Source organism: Phaethon lepturus, unplaced genomic scaffold, assembly GCF_000687285.1.
Source record: "Phaethon lepturus isolate BGI_N335 unplaced genomic scaffold, ASM68728v1 scaffold39848, whole genome shotgun sequence".
NCBI lineage: Eukaryota > Metazoa > Chordata > Aves > Phaethontiformes > Phaethontidae > Phaethon > Phaethon lepturus.
The window spans coordinates 1-12,382 of record NW_010557552.1 but is presented as its reverse complement, the minus strand read 5'-3'; the positions used below and the strand labels follow the sequence as shown (position 1 = coordinate 12,382).

The 12,382-nt window shown below is 39.2% G+C and overlaps 1 protein-coding gene across 1 annotated transcript; it reads right to left on the bottom strand.

The window, feature by feature from the left end:
- Nucleotides 1-461: 461 nt before the first annotated feature.
- On the bottom strand, nt 462-12,136 carry SUGP2 (SURP and G patch domain containing 2). The gene is given in 11 exon segments (XM_010292793.1): nt 462-582; nt 3,503-3,639; nt 4,323-4,387; nt 5,307-5,423; nt 5,613-5,830; nt 6,653-6,764; nt 6,952-7,460; nt 8,155-8,272; nt 9,228-9,370; nt 9,372-10,860; nt 12,022-12,136. Coding segments are annotated over 11 exon segments (3,144 nt in total).
- Nucleotides 12,137-12,382: the final 246 nt, after the last annotated feature.

Genomic DNA, 12,382 nt, shown 5'->3' with positions numbered 1-12,382 from the left:
AAAACAGGCAAACTTGGCCAAAGAGAGAGGTAAACAGGCACTTCCGAGAACAAAATTAGTTGTTTCTTCCTCAGAAGATGACATCCAAGCTGTTAGCTTGCACAATTAAATACAAGACTAACTTTAATCTTGGAAAATGCTTTAATACATTAGTATTCAAGTCCACTACTATAGAACAAAGTGTTCTTCATACTGGCATACTTTGCCGAAGATCTTTCACACAGCAGCCTTTGCATATCCGTGCACTTTCTAGCGAGCGAGTCTCTTATGTCAAACCTAGAAAGTAAGATTGGGGTAATTCAGCAGTTCAACGTAGGTCTGGATTTTCATGAAATGTTAAGAAGCCAGATATACTCATGGAATAATAACAGTAATATTTTCTTGGTACATGAAGATTGTAAAAACCCTGGTATTTTAATGTTTGCGGGAATGCATAAACCAGACGTGTCCATTGCACATACCTATTTACTTGCTCTTTTCTGCCTGTACATTTGTATCATTCTTTGACGGAAAACATCAAATGCATCTTCTTTATTTTCTTCCCCTGCAACACCCAAGCCCTCCCCTGCAGAGGTAGCACCCCTAGGGAGTAAAATGAATAGTTAGAACACTCTGTTTCTATTACATTTGACAATGTGCAGAAGAGATCTAAACAACAGCTTCCAACATAGACAACAATTCAAGTGGAGAGTAATTCTGCTTCATTTGGGGGAGAAGGGGAGCAGAGGCTTGGTACCTGGCATACCAGATCAACTAGAAAACAATTCCCACCTCCCATTACACATGCAAACACCCACCAGAAGAAAATCCTCCTATGATATTAAGGGAGCAGTGAAGATACAGTCATCTAACAGATCAAATTCTTACATGAACTCTTGTATTAAGCACTTTATTCATGGTAGATAGAATCCTCTGTTGAAAAGATGGCAAAAATTGCCTTGTTTCTTACATTTCAAAAATTACAGAAGTTAAGAGACTTTGAGGAATCAGTAGGAAACACCACATAACTCCGGATAAAAGACAGAATTTTTACCAAGGGAACATAATGCTGCTTGCTTAAAATTTCTAGCACCCAAAGCAAGCTTAAGTCTTGTAGGACACACACCACAGACAAAACCTGGAGGTCCTGTGCTTCCAAGAAAAATGAGTCATTAACTCATCTCTCTTCATCCAAACATGCCAACAGAAGCAGAGGGGCCTGAATAATACCAAAACAACTTTCTGCCCTGGAAGTAGATAGAGACAATGACCCACAAGAATGCAGATATACAAATAATTAAAAACCACCTCTTCCTCCAGGCTATGTGCATAGAACGTAGACATTACAAAGCTAAGATTAATGAAACTTCTGACACAGGAATGATCCTCTGTGCCAGTTTTATCCTCCAGGGCAGTTACACTGGTATTCTCTATTAAAGATTTCATTACACGAAGTAAGAAAATTTAGACTGACCCATGTACTGGAATTAGGATAGCTGTGCTATCAGGCTAAAATCTGAAAACCTTAAGAAAAATTACTCTTATCCAATTTCTGGAATAATAGGTCCACTTAAGCCAAGTAGATTGTTGTGCAATTCTAAAAGAATAGCCACAGACTCTAAAAAGCAAATTCAACTTTACAGTCCACAGTAGAAACCCTGGGTACTGTTTTTTCTTCCAAATGGTACAGAGTCTGACTTGGCAGCTGTATGATCAAGTTAAGTTACGTTTTAAATTACAGTTAGAAGTAAAGTCACCTAAAAGACCTCCCAAAACTTTTCTTTTTTTTCACCTTTTATAGCATAAGCTGTTTGAAGCAGTCCCTTCATTTGCTGTTTCCATTACACAATGGCTGCTTCACACTTCCAAACAGAAAGATGAGGGTTATTTTTTCTATTTACACCACAGTTTCTCTTCTAGATTACTTTCAGAATAAAAAAAACTAATCAAAGACATGACATAATTACTCAGAGGAGCGTCTCTCCCGTAACAATTTTCTGCCTTTGAGTGTGGGAGGGTTTTTTTTAAAGCTTCTCTTGAACAGTAGAATTGGTCAGACCCATAGCTGTGAACAAGTTAGTTCTCAAGACAGGTAACAGCTCACAAGACTAACACGAAACTCCATTTAATATCAAAGCAACTAACAAAAGAAAGCAAAATGTTAAATCGCACTGGTTTCACCCTCACTGAGATTGTTCCAAAGTATTGTCCAAAGAATGACTTTGATGGGAAAGTAAGGAGAGGTGCACACCATGAAAATAATCAATAGTATGGAGTTCTCTCTACATTACAGAAAAGGTCAAAAGTTTTTGGAAGAGATACAGAAAGCAGTTCTTCACTACTCTTTGCAGATGTCTTTCCAAGAGTGACCTCAAGCTGGACAAACTGTATTTTCACGCATTAAAAATGCAGTTTTTAAAGATGGCTAGAAACTTTCAGAATGTGGATGGCTAACTTTCAGATCACATACAATTAAATAGCTCATGATTAGCTGTACAGTGAAACCTGTGCCGGGAGCTACCAAAACAAAAAAATTACTCATATATTTGGTCCCAACAAGTTTTGAGGTTAAGAACCAAGGTTCTAACACTGGTGAACACAAGAGAGCTACGGCGAAGTAAGCTGCTTTCTCATTGTTCATTTGCTGCTGAATAAGGAAATACAGAAAATATAGTGATGGCCACTGGACCACAGGGAGCACTAAGGAAAAACGAAAACAAACAACCAGCAGTAGCTGACCAGCTAAAATCACTGGTACTGTCCAAGGCATGAAGGGAATATAGAAATCCTGGAGAAAGAAGACTGTTAATGGACTAGAAAGCTTGTTATATGGGTTCAGAGAGAAATAAATCGTTTCTGCCTCCTTACTCAGTCAGGGAGTTGAAGGAGGTATTATCCATTCTCCGTGCTGGCAGCAGTGGACACTGGATACAGCAACTTTAAAAGATAAAATGAAGATTCAAAACCAAAAGTGTATTTTAAAGGAAAAAGCACACTTACCGTCTGGCAGATACACTTACCTCTTTCAGTAAGCGGTGGAATGAATCACGTAATTAGACAGAAAATAAATTTGTTGCCTAAACCTAGGAGTACTGTGTAAGACATTCCTAAAGTCTATTTATATATTATGTACCTGGCGTGGTAGCAAGGAGATCCCTCGGGCAATACTGGATGTTATAAAAACCTAAATACATCAAACAACAAAAAACACCCCCTGAAGAACAAGGACACCCATATATCTTTAGAAAGCGTCCGCACGCTGCAGCATTCATGCTGCAGCCTTCAGTGATGTCAAAGTGGATGGCAAGAAACAGCCACCTTCCAGACCAGACTTTGCCCAGTCTGGCCAGAAGAGCGTGTGAAGTCTCCACGCTCAATTTTGCTGAGGCCAGAGGCCAATGTCAAGAAGGAAACAGAACAGTGAACTGGCCACATCTAGGTGGGTTAGATAAACATAGTTACTATCAGAATCCCAGCCTTTTCCAGAGATGGGAAATTTCTGTAGCGTGTTCCCATTACATACACTTTTACAGGCTCTCTGATTCCTTTTCCTCGTGTACCAAGGCCATGTCCTTCTTGCCAGCCCATCTTCTGAAGCATCTGGAAACCCACGTTCCTATTTGTCAGTTTCTTGTGTGAAAATTCTAAATCTTTTGGTTTCTATGGAGAGGAAAAAACAGAAAACCAAATGCGTTTTTGTTATACAGGGAGATGGTGTGTTAAAAATCCCTCAACACCATCCCCACATAAACTAAGTGTTTTTGAATTTCTGGATCTACAGAAGTATCTTCCAAGCAGCACTAGCTAAACTAGATAGAAAAACCTCTATCAAAGAGTAAATATTTGCCTTGCCAGTTTAAAAAAAAAAAAAAAAAAAAGGTTTCAGGTTCTCAAACTGCTTAATTACATTATTAAAATAGCAAAGAATATACTTTCATATTTTAAAAAGTAGTTATGCTTTTTAATAACAAATACTGAATGATCTGATGACTGAATCCTTACTACAAATACAGAAGCAGTCAAACCACATTTCACCATTTTGGAAAACTGCAACATATTTTTCAGATAGCAATGCACTGATTTTTAATTGTTTTTTTTAAACAGAAGAAAAGATTAACACACAGCTGTTCAATAGTGGTCTAATAATAAAATTTTTCATTTTTACACAGGTAGTTAAAAGAGAGCAGGAGGCAAGGCTCTCCTCAGTTTTAGTCTAATCTTCTTCAGGATCAGGCTTTTCAGGTTTTAATTCCATTTTATGACAATGACACATTTTCAGAGGCTGTCTCTTGTGGAGACAGTTGGTTCTCAGAATGCAATGGCAAACAAGACGAGTTCTTTACCTTCTTCTTCTTTGTAACTGGGCAACCACGAGGCCTATCATAAGCAATTCTGACAGGTTCATGCACTGCAAATCAAATCAATGACAAAATTCAGCTGTAAAGAAAACCAATTTTAATACAGAACTCCAAAAGTGCATCGCAACTGGGACTCTAATTCAATGCCTTGGCCTAAACTCAGAACCCTCACAGCAGATCAGGATAACAAAAACACACAAAAACCAAACCACGCGCCCCCCCCCCCGCCCCCCAAAAAGGTAATTATTATATGCATGTATTTAGTTTTGGACATATCATGCCGGCAATACACTGATGGATGATATACTATAAGGACTTTAGATCTTTCAACTCCCTGAGCTTCTGTAATACTCTGATAGAAAATTCAAACTGGTCTTAAATGAGGTTATTGTACATCATTTTCATACCACAAATGACAACATTTACCAATACAAATCATTATGCAAAGAAAAGACATTTGTTATAGTAGCTGCAGAGCACATATAATCAGTTTTAAGCTACTTATCGCTCAATTCTTAGAATATCATGACCCACCCCTGCTGTGGCCATATTGACAAAATTTGACAGGCCAATACAAAGTCTAAATATATTTAGTCAAACACTCAAAACATGTTCAGTGCTATACTTAGGTCTGTTAAGCCTTCTGTACACTGATAGAATAAACCTCACAAAAACTACTGCTGTGAGTTTTCTAAGCAGCAGAGAGAGAATAACCTTCACATATACTTAGAGAATATCTGAGGAATGATGTTTGATGCAAACTTCACCATTGCACTGTAATACAAAAACTGTTACACAATTTATTCTGATTCTCCTTTGTCAGGTGAAGGAACCTTTAAAATGAACATTGTATTCATTTTTATGTTAAAGAAATGTAATTCTTTTAGCCATTAATAATCAGTAACAAAGTACATAAAAATCAGGAATTTTGTACTGATACTTACAAAATATCTTTTAAGTAACACTCACCTTTTGGTTCTTCTATGAGGCAAATCCTTTTAGAAGCAGGAATCATACCAACTTTCAGAGACTTGCTGCTGATTCGTTTGCGAGGAAATAGGGTACCAGGAGCGGGAGCTGATGCCTGTGTCGACAGATTTGGTATAGCACCATCAGATGATGCGGCTAGCTGCATTTCACCTGTTGAAAATTCCTCTCCTGTTTTGGAAATCATCTCTTCAGCTATGTTTTCCACACTTCTACCTGCTGACATGTTATCCTCTTCTCCCTCCTCTGCTTGCTCCATTTCCATTTCTTCCAAAGGCTGAGAGATATCCTCCTCAAACTCAGCTTCCTCCTCATTATCTTCTTCCTCTTCTTCTTCTTCATCCTCCTCCTCCTCTTCTGAAATATCCAAATGTCTCTCTTCAGGTTTAGCACCTTCCCCAGCTTCAGTTGTTTCTGACACAGCACTGAAGTTAATAGATGGACACAACTCATAGACTTTCATTCGGTAAAATTTGAAAGCAGAACTGTTTCGATCCTGTAGAAACCTGAGCAAAAATTACAGTGAAAATAGTATCAGAAAGAACTTTTCTTTAGCTATCATGAAGCAAGACATTAGAAATAAATATCTTATTAATTTTTTAATGGTCATTCCAGGTGTGGTTTTGTAGAACTGTACGATTCCCCAACAACATGTAGTAAGAATAGAAATCATTCTCAATTCTTACAGACTGCTTTTTATCAGCACTTCTCAAACTGTCCTGTAAAGAATTCAGTACAATTATCTTCATTATATAGATGGAGAAGCTAAGACAAGATGCTAGCTCTGGATGACCCAGAAGGCAAAGAGCAGACCCCAGAAGAGAATTCAGGTCTTCCAAATTTCAGTCATGTGGTCTATGTGGAAATAGGCGTATTGATTCTGAGACACAGAAGAGATAACAGGGCTCCATTTTTGTTGGCACAGCATGACTAAAAGAGAAAATCCTGTGCTAATTGCTAGAGCACTTAGGCCATTGTAATCAAAGTCTCACTTAAAAAAATAACAAGATTGAAAATACTTTGGCAGAACACTGCTTCAAGATGCAAGCCAATTACTTAAGATATAAAAGAAAAATACATATATCAGTGCATGTATGCATTTGGGAGAAGTGTTTTTCTTTCTTAGGTATTTCAGATATTCACCATTAATGGAGGTGCTGAGCAGGACAACAAGGAGTATTGCTCAAAATCCTCTGTTCCTAAACACATTGAATAAAAGCATACATCTCAACAAATAATAAAAGGAAATATCTCTTTAGCAATTGTTTAGACATATTTTGATTTTTCTTATTGGTCCAGTTACACAGATAAACGTGTAGGTTACTCACCAAAGATCTGGGTTATCTGCACTGTTGTCTATGCTGAACTGCTCAATTTCTGGTCCTACCTGAGCAACAAACTTGGCAAGCTTCTCAGCAGTTTCCATTGTTTTAGCATCCACTGCAAGAAACAGAACACTTGTTATCTATAGCTTCATGCAAAATCTGCATCACTGGAAGGTCAGTACAGTTGAGAACTATCTACTTTAGCAAAATAAATTATTTTTAGAATTTCCAGCAGAACATTCTATGCAATTCTTTTCTCACATAATTTACAACTTAAAATCTAATCTTGAATTTTCACTTACCATCGGGAAACTGAGAGGATAATGGTGGGAAAAGTTCAGGTGGTGCTAATAAGTCTTCAGAATCTGCCCTTTCTTCTGCTGGCAGAGAGACTTCTGAAGTGGTGGCACATTGTGAGGATGAGGTGGTATCGAGGGAAGAATTCTTCTCAGACAGGCTGGTTTCTGATACAGAAGGCTTTGACTGGACTGAACCTTGAAGATGCTTGTCTTGGTGCTTCAGCACTGTACCGGCTGAAAGCACAGTCTGTGTCCCTATGGTTGTTCTCCTCACCTTCCTTCCTCGAATACCATGTTGTGTGATAATTCCAAGCCTTTTTCTTTTAAATAGCCTTCTCTTAATACTTGCAACTTTCCTGGCATACAACATGGCCCTGACTGATTCTGTTGCAGATTCTTCTAGTGTTCTGCCCTCACCACCCGCTTCCTTTCCAGATGATGTCCGCCTTTGCATCTCTGATAACTTCAGTCTGTAATACTTGTATTCTAGACTATCTTCATCAGACAAGAACCTAAATAAAACCATATAAATACAATGAAAGCCTAAGCTAAAAGCACAACTAATCTCAAATTCTCAGCCCAGAAAGTCAGTAGCAATCAATGCTTTCTTCCAGGGCTTGCTACATTAACGTTAGCCTGCGCAGGTTTTTCCTCAGAATAACAGCCAACTCTGCTTCTAAAGCAGTAAGTTATTTGCCAAGCATATAAATGATGGACAGTTTTGACATAAATCATTTGGCTAGTAATTAATCAGCTATGCTGCAATTCACACATGAAGTGATACTGTCATATTAAAAGACCATTACACTTGGAAGTGTCTCAAGCTTTCCATTTCCAACATAATTCACAGAACTCTAGACCCCTAAGTCTGTTACCTTACTGTGTGTTTTATATTAACTACATTTGCTTACTATTTTCATCTTGTAAATATAAATCGCTTTTAACATCTTGTATTTGGATTGACATATAGTCATTATTGACAGAGCAAAAGGAATGCGATCTACTAGACAAAACAGAAGCAACAGGACAATTTCCGGGGATACCAAGAAGTATAATTAGCTGAGGAAACATTTTCAAAAAGTCTGATTAAATACACAACAGGCTTTGATCTTACACCCATTGTATGAAATAATGAATTTAATTAAATATATTCCAAATATCTTCAGCGGAGAGTAGTATCACAACATACTGTTCAAACACACCTACCAATATTCAGGACAGTTCTTCTGAGCATTTCTGTCTTTGGCAGACAAGGTTCCTGAAACAATGCTATTCACTAGCTGTTCAATTGTCTCTACAACTTTCTTATCAGCTCGCTGTGGGGCTGTAGGAAGAGATAAAATGCAGTCATTGTATTACTTTCATCAACAGAGTATCAATATATCGTCTTTGTTATTCTTTGACACACTGACATTTGCAATTTTCCAACATATTAATAAAAAAAAGGCTGCACTTAATACTGGAATAAATTAAGGAAACCTCAGAAACCTTCTGAGTGTTTTCTCAACTCAACTTAGATTCTAAAACAGTTTATTATGAGAAGCACTGTGGTTTAAGAAACTTCTCTTTTGCCTTCCTGGGCAAGTTAAGCCATCCTTTAAAAGGCAATTACTTATTGTACCAAAAGGATTTTGTGCACAATAGCTACATTTGAACAGCACTCTGAAGGGGCAAGTTCCAAATTACTAGCCACTCAGTGTCAGTGCTGCAAGATCTCCCTGTGAAAGCATCTGAAGTTAAATTAGGAAAAACGAGATGAGTATAGTAACGAGTAAGAGTGCTTTACAGAGGATGAACTAGATGGCCTAATACAGTAGAGGAGATAATATTCCTATAGAGGGTAGTATACAAACAACTTCAAAGAAATACGCCTGCATCTGATAAAAGCAGTAGTGGTAACATCTCCAACTTTGCTTATATGCAAATACTTACTCTGTGATGTAGCCAGTTACAGCTGTGGTCCTGGCCTCCCTACCTCGGAGTTGTGCAGCTGGAGGGTAGGCAGCTGAAGCAGCCAAGCGCACAAGGTGAAAATCCTAGATTTAAAGTATAAGCATGTGCAGGAGAGGGGAGGAAGGAGAGATGCTTTCATCCACAAAGCTGAAAGCAATTGCTACAACAGATAGTATTTACTACCTGCCTCAGCTCTGCTAGGGGTTTACATGGAAGTCCCAGAGTTAGGCACTCCTGACCTAATGAAGCCACAAAAGTTAAGATAAAATGCTAGCAACAAATAAAGACATTATATACTGCAAAGTATCTTACAACAGTTCACTCACTTTTAACTTTTGTATCAGGAGAGGGTTTTTTAAGCTGTACTGTGGACTCTGGTTCAGTTTTTTTCATCTGAATTGGATATCCACTTTTCTCCAACCAAGCCTTCAAGTTTTCAATGTACTCTCTTCCGAACAACGTTGAATCTGAGCGTTGGTGCTGGAGCCATTTCCTGAAGCCCTACAGCTTCAAGTATTTTCTCTTGCCTAAAAACAGATGCTAGTGCGAAGGTCTGACCCAGAAGGGCTAAAGATTTACGACAAAGAGAAACAGTGGTCTCAAAAGCACTTGCCATTTCTCTTGGATTACCAAAACCACTTGTCTTAATGCTTAATTCGTAAGCATTGCAGGCCATAAGCAGCGGCGTAACACCTTTCAGGAGGCGGTCTTGTAGCCTCATTATGTATTTATCAAAAGGTTTTATTATTTCAAAGAAGCAGTTCTTTGTTTTCACAGCACCCTTGTCCAACAGCATATTTAAAAACTCATTGTCCACTTTGGGAGTTTTCAGAGCAGCGTGTTGTAAACTCTTGATAGTAAAGAAACAATAATCTCTGTGTTCTGGCTTTAAAGAACATTTGAACGAAGCAAGCATTTTTGCACAGGTTTCTGTCTCTAGTTCAAAGAGAGCTCCAAAGAGCCGGGAAAATTCTGCATCGTTTTTTATTGCATGAAACCCAGCCCATTTTATAATTTCTATTCCAAACGTTGAAAAAATGTCTGATTTGTCCACAAGGTCAAAATTGAGATTTCTGAAAACGTGCGCAGGCTTTGGGAGCCTGAGAATAGGCCTCTGGGTTGCTATAGCTGGCCTCTGATTAGGTCGTGGAAGCAACTTTTGGTTAGGGCGCTGGACTGTTACGGGCCTCTGGTTAGGTCGTTCAGCAGTTTCTGGCATTTCATCAGGTGGCATAGCTGGCTTCTGATCAGGGCCTGGTTGCAGTTTTTTAGTGTTCCATTTCTTTAGGGGAGTCTTGATATCTGCTTTGAATACTTTAGTTTTAATAGCACCTCTTGTAATACGCTTTCCTCGCAGAGCTCTTCCCCGGCCAATGTTGCCCCTCCGTATTGGGGGTCGGAACTCGCTGTCAGATTGAATTCCAAAGTCCACATCATACTCCTGATTTTCCATGTTGCCATATTCATCTTCCATGAGTCCTGGTGATCTAAAATCACCTAAGATATCTGAAGAACTAAAATCAGTTTCATGTGGTCCAGTGGATTCCCAAGAGTCAGGAGGGCCATAGTCCTGGTTATGAGAAGCCAGGCCGCCATACTCCCGATCATGGGAAGCTGGGTGTCCATATTCCCGGTCATGAGAAGCTGGGCGCCCATACTCCCGATCACGAGATGCTGGGCGCCCATACTCCCGGTCATGCGAAGCTGGATGCCCATACTCCCGGTCATGAGATGCCGGGCGGCCAAATTCCCGGTCACGAGATGCCGGGCGGCCAAACTGATCATGGTAATAGTTATCTTTCCTTATGAGAGGACTAGCAGATCTATAAGAAGGTCCTGGATAGTCATCTCTAGGGTCTTCACTCCAGTCATCATGTGGATGGTGCTGGGTGTTGTCATATCTTCCATCATCATGAAAACTGTCTTCGTACCTTGGTCTTGGCACTGGCCTTGAATGAGCTGTAATGATAAAAACATAAAAACACCAATATACTGCAAGTAGTATTAAGAAAAAAATTTAATAAACACATTTAGACACTTACAAGAATCAACACATCAAAACTTCTGAAGAACAGCACACACATCTAACTTTAGGACATTCTCATTTGGTTTCTTACATACATTGAAAAATTCATAATAAGCAAAAAGCAACAAATGATTTAATAATGCCTAAACACACATGACCAAACAATTTATTAAAAATTTTATTCTCACTAAAGCTGAAACGCAAGTTCTGCTATAAACCCCATTTTTTACTCACTCACAACTTTCTCAGTCTAGGAAGATGCTAATGTTATGCTCATAATGCTTCTGCTCAGATTTCTCAGATGTAAAAATATCAAATCCATGCACTTTCTGTTTCCACACTGAATGCCAGAGTTCCAGAATTGAAAAGCATATTTTCTTCAAACTCATACAAAATTATCTACGATAACATTACAGTCAGAAATACTAGAATTTCCTGCAAAGCATCCAAGAATCCCTATTCCCTCATTCCAGTAGTTATATTCAGAAAGTAAAGAATACTTGAACAAATTAAGTATTTAAAATAAAGTATTTGTTTGGAGCTTATACAACTTTAAGAAAACAGAAGAGATCTAATTTTAAAGCTCTCAATTTCCTAGGAATGTAATCCAAGTTATTTTTCTAGACATTTTATGTATCAAATTTAAAATATAAAAGAATTTGCAGATCATGTTTTGTATACGTTAATGAGATTAATGTCCTGCTTTTATTTTTTTCTCCAAAAATAACACAAAATACAAAGACCCAAAGGCTTCAAATGCACTCCTACATTTATTTAACTTAGACATCAACAGAACTGCATCCTGCAGCGATGTCTCTGGAGACCTCCCTGAAATTGGACCCACTCTCTGATGCAGCCTGAACAGAATTCCTTTGTTTGAAATTCGGGGGTTTTGCCTGGAATTTGCGTTCCACATTGAAATACTGTCAGTCATACCAAGCTATTAGCCTCTTAAATAAAAATGGATGTGGAAAAACACCAGCATAAATCCACGTTTTAGGCAAATATACGTAAATGGAAGGCAAGAAATCTAACATAGCTGTTAGCAGAATAGCTAGTATGACCCACGGCACGTCATGCCCGGGTTTCATTACCTTTAAAATGATGGATTGTGTCCTCTAGAGCATCACTCCGGTCCATGCGATACCTTTTAACTTTGTCCTGCACTACAGCATCAAACGTCTCCCGTGTGATCCGCCGAGAGGCCATTTTTATCCTGTAGCAAAACAGCACAATGCCGTCCCTGACCGGGGCACGGACGCTGAGGAAGGTCCTCCCGCTGCCGAGCTGCTAACGCTGCCGGCACCTTCCCGGCGCCCCGAGTCCCCCCGCTGGGCTCGGCCCGGGCGGATTCCCGTAAGCACGACGTGGGGGTGCGGGCAGCTCCCTCCCCTGGTTCCCTGCGCGGGCCGGCCTAGCCTGGGATGAAACGCAGCGTGAGGGGGAGCCGCGGCC